General features: G+C 42.0%; 1 protein-coding gene across 1 annotated transcript in view; it reads left to right on the top strand.

Moving 5' to 3' along the window:
• Positions 1–11,629, top strand: part of ect2 (epithelial cell transforming 2) — a 48,530-nt gene extending 36,901 nt beyond the window's left edge. The window contains exons 22-24 of the mRNA XM_071918319.2: positions 844–951; positions 2,238–2,372; positions 11,201–11,629. Of these exons, the coding sequence (XP_071774420.1) occupies positions 844–951; positions 2,238–2,372; positions 11,201–11,290 (333 nt within the window). The 3' untranslated portion in view covers positions 11,291–11,629. The remainder of the gene's footprint in view (positions 1–843; positions 952–2,237; positions 2,373–11,200) is intronic.
• Positions 11,630–13,777: the final 2,148 nt, after the last annotated feature.

Below are 13,777 nucleotides of genomic sequence, written 5' to 3'. Positions count from 1 at the left end.
GACAACTCATAGTCTTTCTCAACAGCAGTACAGCGAACAGAATATGCTGCACTTTTATGCATCTCCTCTTTCCCTCCACCTCCAAAAGCAAATTGATCTATCTCGATCTCCTCGTCATCCTTCATTGATTTTAAAAAAACATTAGATCAGCCTGCATCCTGATTCCTGAGCCCGAGGTGGCCTTCATTCCAAAATATTTTGCTCCCACATAGCTTAATGTTTTAAAATCCCCGGGAGAGAATGGAACCGCGAGGCTATCTCCACATTAAGGCCTGGAAATACCTCTAAATTCAACTAGCGCCTGTCTCAGTAAATGAGTGGAGACTTGAGGGAGAAGGGATAGAGTGGGGGAGGGGGGAGGGGGATTATGGGTAGCCGTACTTGTAATGGGCTGGTTAAGCTTAGCGGTAATTGAGCGCCGTAGACAGACGTATGTATTTCTCCCCATAATTAAAGAGCAGGGCGATCATTGACTGCAAAGGAAGATCCAGAGGTGAGGCCGGCGGCTGCACTTAGCAGAGCGGGCAGCAGGGGGCGATGTTGGCCTCCGGTCCGCCTGCCGGCTCACAGCTGCATTCCTAATGCTGTTTTCACTGGGTCAGCGCTGCACTGTGAATACCAACGAGTTAGAGCCCTGCTTGTTAAAAGCCGACCGCAGAGTGAGGAGGAGAGAGAGAAATAAAGACCGTGTGTGAATCCTACTATACGCCCCCCTCTCACAGCTCTTTTATTCTGACAGCGAAGCATAATGTATCTATCTGCATAGATTATGTGAATTCCGTACATTAGATCAAGATTGGTTCAGCGAGTTTGAGGCTGTAATGTTTTGTCTGTTGTAACCAGGAGGACCTGATTCAGTGCACAGACCCCGACTCGCTACAGGTCAGCACCAAGGATATGGACAGCACCCTGAGCAAAGCCTCCAGGGCCATCAAGAAGACCTCCAAGAAGGTAACGGCAGGGGAATCGGCTTCTCACGGTCAAACACGGACCATCCAGGAGTTTACAGGGTCTCTAGCCCTTCTACCAAGTCTCTCTTTTTGTCGGCATTACAAAGTTATCAGTTTTCACCAATACACAGAATGCTGACAGCAAAGATGTCAAACATGTAGAAGTCAACATGGCTAACATGACAGATGAAGCCCACTGTATCCACCAGATGCTGCTGTTTTAGCTATTACCGATAGACAGATGCTGCTGGGAGGAATCGGTTGCGGCTTCTGCTGCTGCACGGCAACAATCGAAAACCCATTTGAAATGCAGAACTCATAAAAGATTAAATATTTTTAACTTCTAGCAATTTGCATCTTCTTTACATTGAAAAGGAGGGAAAAGAAGCTGGAAATTGACATGCAGCTTAATTCATTTTCTGACAATCTAAAAGTAAGAGATTCTGTTTTGATAAGTGATGTACCAACATAACAAAAACAGCTTTTAGTGGGACTGTCAAAAATAATCAAATATGTTTAAAAAAAAAAATCCCATATGAAAGGAAGACAGCAACATAATGAATGGACTGCAGCTCCAGTCTGCTTTTTCAATGCGGTGCTTATTGTTAAAACGTTTATTGTTAAAAATCTGATGCATTTTGACATATTTTTGTCAGAGCTTGCATCAATCTAAAAATATGATTGGGTGTTTGCTCTGCCTGTAACTAAGACCAGTGGATGAAACTAACTTCTTAATGTACTCCACAATGTGACCATTTGGATCAGAATTTCACCCTCCATTTTAATCTGAGTTTCCAAAATAGTTATACCAATAAAATGGTTTCAGAAAATTGTAATAATTTAACTGGTTACCTGACAAAGTGGTTAGTGGTGTGTTTATGTGTTCACATGTTTTTCATTATAATAACCATTATCACCCCTTTTGTTAAGGTAATAATCTGAGACATTTTCATATAAATAAATGTCCCTTTTGCTTCTCTATTGTCGACGGATATAACCCGTGATTCAGTGATTCAGCCTATAGCCAGTTCATGAAAACTTTTACATTTGCTGTAATGCGACAGAGAAAAGAGTGCCACCTACAGAAACTCAAACTTCAACAACATAAAAAATCCAAGGAAAACAATGTCACAGTACTGGACACACTGTTTGATTGACAGATGATCTCTGGGAAGTGCAGAGTAAACACATCACAAAAATGACCACGTAGCACCAAAGCTGAAGACAAAATCAAGAAAGAACTTAAGGACTACTGCTTAACCTGTGTGTGTATGTGTGGGTTCCTAGGTGACGAGGGCGTTTTCTTTCACCAAGACCCCTAAGCGTGTGATCCAGAGGGCGTTCATGGCCAGCAGTACTCCGGATGAGAAAAGCCCGAGGCTGAGTTGTGAAAACCGCATCGGCAGCAGCTCCACGCTGGCCGTAAGTCTACCTGTTTATTTTCCTGTCCCAATAAATCATCTGCCGGGCCGCTCTGAAGACAACATGAGCTGCATATGGCAACCGAGCAATACCGGCTTAAAGTCTGTCTCATTCCTTTTATGTATCTATTTATCCCGTCTCGGGGCTCGACTGATGGAACGTTCTGCGATGGCATGTAATTTTCTCACATCACTCATTCACACTTGCGTGTACAGGAAAAAAACGTGACAAGATGCTCTGATGGCGGATTTCTTTTTAATTGAATGACAAATTTCTTTGTTTCATCAGTCAAATTACATCACAACTAATACTTCTACTCAATCATCAAGCTAAGCCGATACAGAAATTAGGGTTTGACTGATATGGATATTTGAAGGCTGACACTAATATTTTTACATTGAAGCTGCCAACATTGGATAACTCGTGCCGATATTCTGTATATCTAAATTTGACCATTCCAAAAAAATGTAAAACACTTTACAATGGCCTTATTCCACTGTGTTAACCTGTATATTAACCTATGGAAAAGTATTGTAAGTACACAATATTCCTAATACTTAATGTACTTACAGTGTCCATTTGAATGGTGTGTTACACCGTTGTACATTATTAGGGAGATTTTCACCGTGTACTTGCACAGTAATATCATGCACTTACAGTACTTTTCCACAGGTTTATACACTGTTACATTAAAACTCTCCATTGAAAGCCAGTCTAATGAAACTTTTGGTTAGCAGCTCCTTAAGGCAGGTTGAGGCAGGTTTCACAGACACCCATGAAGCTGGTTGAGTAAAATATCGTCACCTCCATCATATCAGTGGTGGGCAACATTGACTGGCTGATATCCGATTTGTATTGAAAGGCTAATATTGCCCAATATATCGTCAAACCAATATATCGGTGTAATCGACAAGGAAAATAGGCCAATATGTGACGGTCAAAAAGTCTGGCTATGGCTGAACTTTTCACGGTTATGGGCCGTCAACAGCCAATCTGACTTCTGTGCGTCCTTGTTTCCTGACTGATGTGAATTTGATCTATGATCTATCTATCTTGAGAGTACTTCGGTTTTTTGGTTGTTGTTTTTGGTTCATTTTCAATTCACTTTATGTAATTAGCGCTACCCATCAGCCAAGTCGCTTGCAGTGTGAAATGTAGGCAAATATCAGCCGAGAGTACTGGTGTCCTGATTTGTCTGGCCCTACTGTCTCTGTTTAAACATGGCCAGGGGATTACAAAGAGAGCGGTGCCGCACTGGTCTACTGAACCGTGCACCTTTCTGTCCGTCCCTTTGGAAGCAATATCACCAGCATAAGGAGCAGATTAACACTGGGTGGCTGTTGGCTTTCTCTCTGTCCATCCATTCGTCCATCTGTTCCTTATTTCCTGTCTATTCAGTCCATCCCTTTATTCCTTTCATTAGTCACCCAGCCATTGATCCCTCCATCAATCCATGAAGGAATGCTTGTCATATGGTGTCAGTGGTTTTGATCCAACTTGGTTAAAGCAGGAACAGGGCTCCTGGCGTTAATGGTGCTGGGACATTCAAACTTTTTGTTCTTTAGTAGAGCTGTATATTATCTTAGTCATTTCTTTACTGGTTCTTGAACAAGAGTACTTAGTATACTAAGTGAGCTATTAGCCTAGACATTTTTTGTAAATAGAAAGACTGGCAATTTTGTATGTTTTTTAATTGTCCCTCTAGTGTACTGTTAAACCTAAGCTGCTCACTTTAGATGCCATGTTGAGTCAAAGGTTTGCTGATTCGATCCTCAGTGCTGACAGGGCCCCATACATTTCCCTAAAGAAGGACACCAAGCCCCCATGTATATGTGTACCAGTCTGCAAATGAAAATTAGTTAACATGAGCTAAATACTAAGATGCAAGTAACTGCTCGTTACATTGTCAGATGTCAATCCACTTGTATCAGTCCTTGTAAAACTAAACAATACACATTTAATGCTGGTTTGTTTGACCAATAGATGCAAAGAGGGGTGAAAAGTCAAGTTTACTTGAAAAGCCCTTAATCTCTGTTACAGACTCAAACGGCTTCACAATGTCCACATTATGAAAACAATAAATGAAAAAAAAAGACCATCCTGGTGTCTTAAATATACTACCATTTTATAAAATATGTTTGTGAACTACTTGACTTTCAGTTTAGTCTTCACACTAGTCTGTAATTGTAGGCTGAGAGTAGTCATGGCATTTTACAAACATTGCAACGTTTCATTGGGAATCTCTCTACAAGAACATATAATAATAAGAGTACAAAAATATTTCTAGCCTTTCAGACATCACTTTTTCAGATTCATGAAATATACAACAAAGTAGCAACCTTCTGCCTCTGAACTGCACAATTCCAAAACATATACTGTATATTAAGCCCATCTCAAAGTGTGTTGTTCTCGTGACATAATGCATTAGAAGAAAAAAACTATCTTAACTATATACTGAATACAGTAAGTGGTCTCTTGGACCCTGTTTTTGAAAAAGTAGTGGTTGTTTAGGTTATGCGTTATGGTCATGAGGCTGTATTTACTTTGAACAAGTGGGTGTCAAGTGGAAGCGGAAGGGAAATATTGGAGATGAGCAAAAACAAATGAAAGGCTCCCCATCCAATTAGCAACTTTCAAACACTTTTCATAAATCACTGTGCCCACTGTCTGCCTGGTTTTGAATGGCATGCAACAGTGAAAACTGTTTTTTTGGCAGCAGGATGAGAAGTGGTGGACCAGTACATCCCATTTTAGAGATGCTCTTTATTACTTGGCAGACAGAGCAATGTTAACAGCCGTATTATAAAACAGCTGAAGGATGAATGTTAAAAGTTATTTTTGATAATGTGACGGATACCCAGAGAAAAAAAAAAGACAATTTAAAATAGTCTAGTAAAGTATCCCTTTTAAATGTGTAGCTTATTGGCTTCAGGCACTTCCTTGTCGACAGTAGAGGTAGAGTGTATGTTTTACTTCAGAGGATCCCTTTCTGTGTTTGGCTTTGGCTGCTTTTATCCGAATAGAACAGGTGAGTCACGGCAATAAATATTTGAAGGAAATTCAGGAACTTTAGTGGAGGAGCAGATGCGAACTTTGCTATTAGGCACCAGGGTTTAAAATGCATCTCAGTTTGGTGGAGGGCTGCACTCTCCTTTTGTTTCTGTCTCTCTTCTGTTTTTTCTCTGCTGAATGGATCCAAGGTTTAGGTTTAACCCTATCATGCCTGTGTCCGGCTCTTATCAGTGTTTACTCTTGCCTCTCCTTGTCTTTGACAATAGATAATACTGTTTCTATGTGCAAATATCAGTTTTTTGGCTTAATGTCATCTTTGGCACATCCATTTATTATGGAAAGTGCTGATTGAAACAATAAGGTTAAGAATTTGGCTATCAGAGCATAATCTTATCACATTTTCTCTGTGTAAGCAATGCAACCAAGACGGGTCATTGTTCATGCTGCTATAAATCTGTGAGTCATTTTACTTACCAACTATCATTAACTGGTATCGTATTTCAAACTCCAGTATTTGTCGGCCCTGGTATGTGTGATTTTTAGATTCCTTTCTACAGATGTCTCTCCCTTCCTGTGCCTGTAGACCTGCAAGTAGGCATTTTTACCTTTATATGACAATGTTGATTCTCTCCCTCCCTTTATTTCTCTCCTTTCAGGTTAAGCTGAGTCTCAGTGTATTTCATTTGTTTTACCTTTTGAGGATTTCCTTTCCCCTCTCTTTTTCCCTCAGCATGACTACGCTTCCCCAGTTATGACAAAGTGGTTTCCCTCATCTCCTCTTGTTTTGCTTCATGACATGTATATATCCCTTCCCTGTGTGTGTGTGTGTGTGTGTGTGTGTCTCCCCTCTATGTTGTGTACTCCAGATGTCCCGCTCTGCCTCCACCTTCAGTTTGAGCGATTCCACCAAGAGCAGTGCCGTGGTGCAGCGCTCTAACTCCCTGGACCACCCTCCTGTCAGAGCCAGGGTCCCTGTCTGTATACGCACCCCCTGCAGCCCAGCCCCAAACCCCGTCCCTAGCCCCGGCCCTGGCCCTAAGGCCGCCCCTGAGCTCAGCCTAAACCCCGCTCCTGGTCTCAATCAATGCCCCGGTCCCATCTATCGCAATAGCACCCTAGATCCTAAGTCCATTCTCCAGGCTTCATTATTGGCCCACCCGGCACAGCCTACTCCCAGCTTACCCGCTGCCCAACGATCCACCTTTTCAACCCATCCCGCCCCCGCCTCCCTTCCAGCTGCTCGAAACTCCACCCACCTCAGCTCCACCAACCTCCACCTAAACTCAACTACTGGTCACCAAACGTCCAGACACCCAGCCACTATAGGGTTCCAGGCCAGGGCCCCAGCTCGCCAGACTGTGAACCCCAAAGGCAGACCCCTTCCCGGGTCGTGCAGGAACCCCCGAGTCCCCTTGGACCCTTGCAAGACAGGCCTGACCAGTCCTCGCAGGGAGACTCTGCTCTAAACCGCCAGCCAAGCTAAGCCCAGTCCAGCAGTCTGACGTGAGCATCGCATTATTGTGGTCTATTCCCAACTAGGGGTGCACCAATACCATTTTTTATCTCCCATAACAATTCAGAGTACTAGAGGGCTCTGACATACTTTGCTTTGATTTCTGACGGATCTGTGGATCTAGGTATTGGATTTTGGTATTGAAGAAAGTCTTTGATACCTACAGCCTGTTATAGCCTGGTATCATCCAGATACCAGATATCTGTATCGGTGCACCCCTAATCCCAAATCAACTGCTTAGAAGCTCAAACCCAGAGCCATTGATAGATCAGATTATTACTTTTTTCCTCAATCCAAATTCATGATTTTTCCTTGGAACAAAGGCTTATTAAAATATAGAAAAAGCTCTAGTCTCCAATAACAGGCTTGTGAACCTGGAATTAATAGATGTGTATCTTTTGGCTCTGCTCTGCACTATACACTTAGGCCCTTAGATCCCAATGAATTGTGGATATATGAGTGTATTGGACACATTTAAGCAGTATGGGAGTAATACTTCTCCCAACGTATGTTTTGGAGATTTAGATTTGCTTCCTCATTGTTGATAGTCCAATCAGTTGAGATTGGCATGAGTGTAAAGGGCAGAGATCTCAAGGGTTGATTTGGGACAGCTCTATTCCTCTCAATCACCTGGGATATTAAGTGGTGGTGGTGGCTGGGTATTAACTAGGTAGCTGCTATTAATACTGGGCCCTATTCAAAAGGGTGTAATGGAGCTGGGCTGCTATAGACCTGGAAACAGTCTCATATGGACTTGAAAGAGCTTTGTCCACATTACAGCCTGGTTTCCCTCTGGGTCAAGGGGAATATTTAAAGGCATACCTTAGCATTTATAATATTTTTTTTTGTCAGGCATTTACTGCATTATTGTTCTGCACAGGCAGTTCGAGCAACAGGAAAATGGCGTGTTAATATTATGATTCTTCATTCATATCAAGGAGTATTACTTACTGCAAGGGAGTGTCCCTTTGTTTCAATGCAAGCAGTGCTAACAAGCCACTAGACAGTACTTGAAGGACTTATGTAAAGTGCCTGTTGAAGAAAGTATCAAGAGTAAAATTCTAAATGTCAAGGCATGCCTTTTACAAATGAAGGATGCTGTACTCTTTGTGTTTTGGCCGGTTCAAGCAAAAATAACAGACTAACAAATTTGGGGTGGTGGTTCACTGCTGTCGTCTGTCCTACATCTTTCTTAACCACTTCTGAGGGCTGCATTTGTTGTGTATATTATGCTCCATGCTTCACCTCAGCCATTTGACCAGTCCCCAGCGGTATGAAATCTGCTCTACTCTGTCTGAATGGGAATTCATGCTTCAAAAAGTAAGGAAGAGATTATCAGCTTTTACTTTTTGGCCAGTTGTATATACTATTTTCATCATGAGCTCAACGCAAACTCTTGTTCACCTTCCTCCTATCAAACAGATCAGGTATTGTTTTTGGTAATTGTCCAATTTACACCCCCCTTTCATATCTGTGTGAGTCTGAACATTCAGATGTGTGGAGGAAGGGTCAGTCTATTGTTGAACTATGCGCATTTCCCAGTCAGTTGGATGAAACTGTGATTGCACAATTCACATCATATAGACATGAATTCATCCCACAAAGAATAAAGTGAATAATTGAAGTGAGCAATCCGTGGCTTTACCGGGATTTGCATTAACCTCTCTTGAGGAGCACAATGTATGCTTAAAAAGAAAGCTGCTGAACAATTCCCAAAAGTGGTAGAAACTGTGGAACTATTCTCACACGGTGCTGCCTGGCTACATCTTAGAGCTTAACTGCTCTTTATTTATATCCACTGAAAAAGCTTAAGCTTCTGTTTCAGTGATAGAGTGGCCATTCATCAAAATTCATTGTAAGCGCTTGTTGACCACAGAACCATTAGAGAGCATCGTCGCTTTATGTGGGCAGACTTAAAAACTACAACAAACAATGAACATCCACCAGTTGATTAGTCTATGTGTGTATCTTTCTTTTAAAATGGCCTAAATGAAAAGTTTGATTCCAGGACACTGTATATCCATTGTGAGTCTTTAATGAGGTATCTAGTACAAAAGTTAACTATTTTCTTTCAGCTTTACCAAACCAGGACTAGTAATAAGACGACCACAATTTTCTCATTTATATATCATATCTGATGTAATTTGGGTTCACTGGATCTTTTGGTTCTTTCAACATCAGACGCCCTCGCCCAGGCAACTCTGATGTGTTTGATCAGCCCTCAGTTGGTGTCCCAGTAGCATGTGTAGTCCTCAGATTACTCCTCTTGATCCACAGTCATCTTGTGGCCATTTTTGCGACGGCTCTGATGGCCCTCGTCTTGTGCCCACCTGGCATGCCCAGGAGATTGTAGGCTTGGCAGGGAAACTGACCTGCAAGCCCTCTGCAGCCCACCTTGATGGCCACACACCATGCATATCACTCCTGTCTATGGCATTCATCCACAAACTCCTCATACTTGGCTGTCTTCCGCTCATCGGCCTCCATAATCTGATGCTCCCAGGGATCAGTCAGCCCAAGCATGACCAGCTGTCTTGATGTTTCAGACTTCAGCACAATGTGTGGCCCACGACTCTTACTATTCCACTTTTTTGGAGAAAAAGTCCCTTAACTGCATTTTTTGAGAGAGTACTATTCAATAGTTGTTGGGGTTCATCATTCATTCATTAATATTCATAGTAAAATGAGAGAAGAAAAAGTACACCGACAGTGCACTGTGATTAAAAAAAAAAAGTACATTTTATACCAAATCACCCAAATGAATGTATTTTGAACTAATTTTGTCATGTAGTTGCAACAAGTCAAGGAGTGCGAACACTTTATAGTCACTGTTTCTTTGACAGCTGATAAGTGAAAAGATGACAATCAATAGAAGACACAATAACAGTTCCAGGAGAAATATTAGAATCTAAATAGGCCTAATTATATACTGTACATTATACTAAGTAGGATTAAAAAAACAGCTGTGAACATTATTTTTCTAAAAAGAAAACGCTGAGTGACAATTTGGAATCGAGCGCATTTTGGAAAGAAACTCAAATGCTTTTTCAGAGGGATTTGTTCCCCTCTTAGAGAATTTTTTTTGCGGCATACTTTCCTTCTCAACTACCATTATCCCACCGCTGCCTCGCTTCAGTCTATCACAGAGTGCTGATCCCGGTGAGGGTCTCTCAGGTTTGATGTAGAGCCCGTGGAGCCGGTAAAAGGCTGCTGTGACAGCGTTGTGATCAGCCCCTCTTAATTCGCTCCAATAAAACCCACATCTGGGTAGAGCGTGAGCTTTATTGTCGAGAGCAAGAATACCCCTACAGGACGCTGGCAATATATCACTGGAAGCAGAGAAAGTCTGGCCGTGTGTGCGTCGGTCTGTGTTTGTGTGCGCATTGACTCTGTGAATCTGGAACGAAGGCATGTTCACACAAACGAATTGTTCATTAGCAGGCAGGCTTTGTTATGGCAGGTGTGTAATGAGGGTCAGATATGTTTGCATTTTGACCAGCGCTGCCCTTGAACCCGTCTCCCTTTCCAGTGAAAGCAGCCTGTTAATCTGCTCATTCACTCGGCCCCGCCTCCTCCTCGGCGTCGCCGTAGCCCTCTAGCACCACTTGCTAACATGTAATCAAGGCCTCCATTCAGTAGTTCCCATTCATCTGCTAAAACAAGAGACGTGGAGAGAGAGAGGGGGGGGCAGGAGAAAGACAGTGCCCCTGCTGAAACACTCTCAGAAAGCATCTCTTGTGCGTGTGTGTGTACATGTGTGTAAAGGCCAGGTGGGAAGCTACTGAAGTGTGATTGTGTTGGCAAAGGTTGCCTCTCTTGATTACTTCAGTGCCAAGGTTTGGCTTGGAAGGCAGCGAGGCACTAGAAAGGGTGTTTGTCTGTGTGTGCTAGGTAATTAAAATGAGACTGGGGCACATAAACCCACCTTTTGTCCTTCATACACGCTGCCACACGCTCCAGACTGCGAGCTAGATAGCCCACATGACGATCCATCTTGTTGCACATGCTTTTAAAAGTGCACCTTGAAAAGGGTCTTGGGGATGTTGGCGCGGGACTGCGCAGAATGGCTGAGTGAACATTTAATACACATGCACTCCCACGTACACACACACACACTATCCCCTTGTTTCTCATGGTAACACCTTGTCCTTTCACTAACTACTCTGGTGTGGGTCAGCGCTACTTTGGAACACAATCAATTATTACATTTAATCACCGATTTTTCCCTCACCTTCCTCTCTCCTTCACACCTACTGTACTCTTTCATCGCTCCTCTACCTCTGTTTCTCTCCTCTCTTCACAGGCGCACCATTCGCCCTCTATGGTCAACCTGCACTCCATGTTTGAGAGGAAGTACCACACGTTCAGTCGATCAACCACCCATCTGTATTGACCCGCCGCTGCGCGGGACCGCTGACGGATGGCCCGCACCAGGTTTTCACGTGCCACGCTTGCCTTAACTCGCAGTAGACCGCAGGATCTGACAGCACAAGGTGAAGTGTATAACATTGAAGCTAACTATATCCGCATAGTATGGCAAACTGACATTTGTCCATACCGGAGCTCTGCACAGACTGGCCACATCCAGATGAAATGGCAAACTGTTATTTGGACACATTTAGAGTAATACCTTGAAGCTTCTGAAACTTCAGCCAAGTAGCATCAGATCTCAAAACAACGAAACAACTGAATGGAACCCCATCATGCGGCATCCGTGGTGCTGAGAACTTGCAAGGAAAACACAGTGTTCTTCTCTAGGCAGAGATGCATGTTTCAAATGTTTCAAACTGTTTGTATCACTACTAGCTAACTGCAACGGTACTGCACAATGTAGGTGTTTTAATTGCTGCTGGCTCTGGCAGGGTTTGTCTACCTTAAAACATGAAGGATGTTCTGCTCTTTGTACACATTTGTTAAATGATCATCTTGGCATTTTGAGGTGTTTGTTATTGTTCTTTGCCAGGCGCCTGTCACATTTTGTGTTCATGCATTTGTCATTCAGTTGCCTGGTTTGTTAACCACGGTTAGCATTGCTCATCGAAGTGAAATTTTACCCAAGTAAACAGCATGTTTCTATCCTTTGGTTTGAATGAGGATTTCTTGCTGTCCCGAGATGCTGTTTTCATTTAATTGAAATGCCAATACAGAAACTGTCCCCACATTTTAACTAGTGCCTTGGGAAGTATAATAGCAGACTATAATTTAAAATGTCGAGGTACGTTGCTTTAACAAATGAAGGACGCTCAGCTGTTTGTGTGTGTTTGTATTTACTACATAAAGTCACAAGTTTGGCCTCTCTTGCCCTTGATTGTGTTATGGCTTTTTTAATTAACTGACTCCAGTATACTTGGTGAGAGAGACCTTTATACACTGACATTTTATATTGTTTTATTGTAGTGGGATAGCCTTCATTTCACCTAATACTATTAATAATTATTATAATTAACCTGTTTTCTTTGTTAATGTCAACTTCTCTTAGCTTTCAGCTTTTATAAAGCTTCTCTATATTTCCTCTATTTTAATTTTTTGATTGAACGGATCAGGATGAGAAGAATCAAAGCAGACAGGTGTAACCTAAGCTCTTCTCCCCTGTCTGCTCATTCACGTTTTAAAATGATCTTTTTATATCTGTCTAGTTTGGTTTTTTGTTTGTTTCAAGAAGGGATGCTGCATCAAACTACATATTTATTCCCGCCGAATACATTTTATATCCGTTTTCTCTCTTTTCTCTTGCTATTTATGTGTGTTTCTTCACTTTTTTGTCTCTGTCACACCTCTGATTCTGTTTTCCTCTGGGTTGAATTGTCTCCTGCTGTTTCATGTCTGTATTAAATGCACTTAAACATGGCGATTTAAGGTTTTTTCTTTTAGCGTTCTGTTATTTCCGTTATCACCACAACATGAACAAAAAAAAAACAACAGCATTTTCCTTCTTCTAAGTGGTGACTAATTATGCCAAGTCACTTTTGTGGTTGAAAATAAATTCTTTTATTTCATTTTAATAAAAGTCCCCTTCATGTAAGATTTTCTAGTGTGTTGTATTTCTTTTTTTTGCACGTTCACACTTTTCTCTATGTGAAACAATAAACTTATGATAGTACTAGTTTTACTTTTAGTACTAGAGCTTTACTGTAATACTACTTTAGTACCATCAGGTGGTTCAGCAGAAATTTTGAATTGAAATTGAGCTGTCTCCTACTTTACAATGCTTCCAAAATAGATCAAAACACTCTCCAGAGAGTTTAGAGAGAGAGATTCTTTTATATCTGGTTGGAAGTTGTTTAAGGAAATGTACTCTGGATGTAAGAAAACATGGGCAGTTTTCATTCCCACCTGCTTGTAACCATTGTGCCCTTACTCGAAGCGATCTTGGAAATAATCACTAACTCGCCCATTGAGATGACGCTGTGGGGCTTGTCACGTTTGATTCGTGAAACTTTCTTGGAGCTCCGATTTGCGCTCAGGATCTTCTGTGAAAGGCGTGTTGGTGATTTGCATAGTATTTTGAAGAGTTATGATGAACGCTCCTCAGTACTCGCCTGCGTCTGTACTTCTCCCTCACAGCGATTGATCTAGGAGTTGGTTTAGAAGTTCCGGATCCCCCTAGACAAAGCGCACATTCCCTACTTTCCCTTTTCTTCATAAATCAGGGCTAAAGTTTTAAATTCACTTTTGAACTGACTGTTGCCAGCCAGTTGGATCTTTGAAGTAAGCAAACTCAACATTGAAATACTGACCAATGGGGCTGAATTGGTAACCAGCAGGTATTTTAGGTGCTTTGTGTACGGTTAAAGATGAAGCTTGATGAGATGAAAAAGCTTTACAATACCTGTATGCTCCTTTAACAATGAGTCAAGGGACATAGCACAAGGCGCCATGG

Source organism: Centroberyx gerrardi, chromosome 9 (assembly GCF_048128805.1).
Source record: "Centroberyx gerrardi isolate f3 chromosome 9, fCenGer3.hap1.cur.20231027, whole genome shotgun sequence".
NCBI lineage: Eukaryota > Metazoa > Chordata > Actinopteri > Beryciformes > Berycidae > Centroberyx > Centroberyx gerrardi.
The sequence above is the reverse complement of the archived record's forward strand: the minus strand, read 5'-3'. Positions and strand labels throughout refer to the sequence as shown.